Raw genomic sequence first — 2,406 nt, forward strand, 5'->3', positions numbered from 1 at the left:
CTGCTCCTCCGGAGGGAAGCAGTTGGGATGGACAGGGCTGGGCACAGCCCTCTCTCACTGGGTGGTAGGGTGGGTGCTACCAACCGCCAGGCTGCAGGCTGAGATCTGGGGAGGGCAGGGCAGGGAGGAGGTGAATCACCGCTGGACTTTTCCACCAGTACCTGCCCTCTGCGGTTTCGCGGCCAGGCTCTGGACCTTCCCAGCCACAGCCCCTTTCCTTGGGATTTTCCTAGACACAGTGCCCAGAGCATGCCTCGGGAAGCAGCATCCGCAAAGGACACAAGTTTGCAGGCAGACAGCCCTGGGTCTGCCCCCTTCTCTGTCACCTCCCGGTCATGTCAGCCGGGCAGGCATCTGAGCCTCTTTTCTCACCTGATAGCACCCACTTGCAGAGCTGCCAAGAGGGTTAAAGGGTGTTACTGGTGTCTCAGGCCACTTGCTGGTGTTTGCTGGGGTCTTCCAGAAGCAGGGGCTGGGGTGCAGGAGTCCTGGGCGGCGACACGATGCTCTGGTGACCTCTGGGCAGTAAGCACACAGTCGGGACTTGTCTGACCGCCTGGCAGCGACCCGTGGTGAACTGGTGTCTGAGTTAGCGTCTGTGTCCCCTCTGTGTGCCCGGGGAGCTGCTCTAGAACAGGGTCCTCATTGACGTTTCTGCAATGTCCTCACGGCAGTGGCACAGGGCTGCCTGTGATCTTTCACTCTGTACAGCCAGGGTCTCCTTCTGGACAATGAAGACGTCTCTCTGGCCCCAGGTGGTTGCGGGGGAGGAGAAGTTGTGGGGAGAAGGGAAATTTCCCTCAGCCTGGACTTCCCCTTCGTGTTCTAGAACTTCCCCGCAGGGCCGGGGTGTGAAGCTCGAGTCTCAGTCTGTAGTTTTCCATCAGCACCCTACTCAGCGTCTCTTGGGCCCCTTTCGGCACTTCCCCCAGGCTCCATGGACAGAATCCTCACTCCCTGCCCCCAGCCCCCAGCGGGGATGGAATGACTGTGCTGCTTGCTGCGATGCCCGGCTGCTGTCCCCTGTCCCCACAGTGCGTCAGCCGAACGGCAGAGGGGCCCCCAAAGTCCCTGTGATTGATTACCTGGCTGCAGCTGCTCAGAACCAATGACTCCACCTCTCGGGGAAGCGGGGAGCGTGAGGGAAGAAAGCCAGGCTGGGCAGAGGGTGAATTTCCCAGCTCAGGCATTCATTCAGAAATGTTTCTTGGTGCCAAGTGTGTCAGGCGTCTCTGCAAGGACCTGGAGATACACGTGTCACCTCCTGTTCGTGTCAAAGAGAAGGGCTGCCAGGTTTCACCTGGCTGCCCTGTGTCTCCCACCCTCCCTGACTCAAGCCCACCAAACCCTTCAGCTTCCAGCCCCCGCTGGGCATTTAGAACAATCTGTAAGTTCCCAGAGGCACGAGACTCGCATCTTTGCAAAAGGTGAGGATCCCTAAGCTACCTGGAAAGCCTGCGTAAGGCTGGGCTGTCTCCATGCTGGGGAGGGTCGGGAGTGAAGATGGACTAGTGAATCCGGTATCTTAGTGCAGTGAAAACCATCGCATCACCGCAGTCATCTTCTATCCCAAGCCTGCTTTTGGAGGGCCTGAGGTGGAACCTGGTTCCTGAGCACCTAACTCAGGCCAGGCGCTTTACATGACACCCCATTTTGTCCTCACGAGAAACATAACGAGAAACATGAAATCTAGAAATTGTTAGCCCGTTTTTCAATGAGAAAGCTGGGGCAAAGAGAAGCTCATTTACTAGGTGTCCCTAGTAAATGAGGGAGCTAGGATTTGAAGCTGGGCTCCGAAAATCTGTGCCTGTTCCTCTGCAGCAATGTTGCCTAGACCAGGAATATCTAGAGGGCAGGGATCACATCTCATAATTCTATGTTTCTCCCTCAAGCATTTGATATAGTGCTGGATCAGAGTAGGCACTTGGATGGATGGATGAATTTGTGGATAGATGGATGGGTAGATGGACGGATGGCTGGATGGATGGATGGACAGACGGATGGATGGATGGGTGGGTGGATGGACGGATGGGTGGGTGGATGGACAGTGGGTGGGTGGATGGACAGACAGATGGATGGATGGATGGATGGATGGATAGGTGGGAGAGAAGAAGGGATGGAGGGAGGGAGGGAGGGATGGATGCAACTTGAGGGAAATACTGATCTCGGTTTTCCCTCTCCAAAAAAGGGTATTGCTCTCTCAGAACCAGGGGATAGATTAGGGCCTGGAGGACTCAGGTCTTGCTTTTCTTAGACAAAACTACTGATGCTAAGCAGGACCCTCAGGCCATGGATGTAGGGTTATTTTAGGTCTGCCTCTCCCTTGCTTCCTAGAAGAAATGCTTAGGTAATAAATGTGTAGCCTTCTTCCTGGGGCCCCTTGCAACCTGATACACGGGGCTGGGG

General features: G+C 55.9%; 1 protein-coding gene across 1 annotated transcript in view; it reads right to left on the bottom strand.

Annotated features, from left to right (window-relative positions):
* Positions 1-950: 950 nt before the first annotated feature.
* SLC6A13 (solute carrier family 6 (neurotransmitter transporter), member 13) overlaps positions 951-2,406 on the bottom strand; it is a 45,703-nt gene continuing 44,247 nt past the window's right edge. Inside the window, exon 16 of the mRNA XM_010845212.1 lies at positions 951-1,095. Within this exon, the coding sequence (XP_010843514.1) occupies positions 951-1,095 (145 nt within the window). The remainder of the gene's footprint in view (positions 1,096-2,406) is intronic.

This window comes from Bison bison, unplaced genomic scaffold (genome assembly GCF_000754665.1).
Source record: "Bison bison bison isolate TAMUID 2011002044 unplaced genomic scaffold, Bison_UMD1.0 scf7180017864213, whole genome shotgun sequence".
Classification (NCBI taxonomy): Eukaryota; Metazoa; Chordata; class Mammalia; order Artiodactyla; family Bovidae; genus Bison; species Bison bison.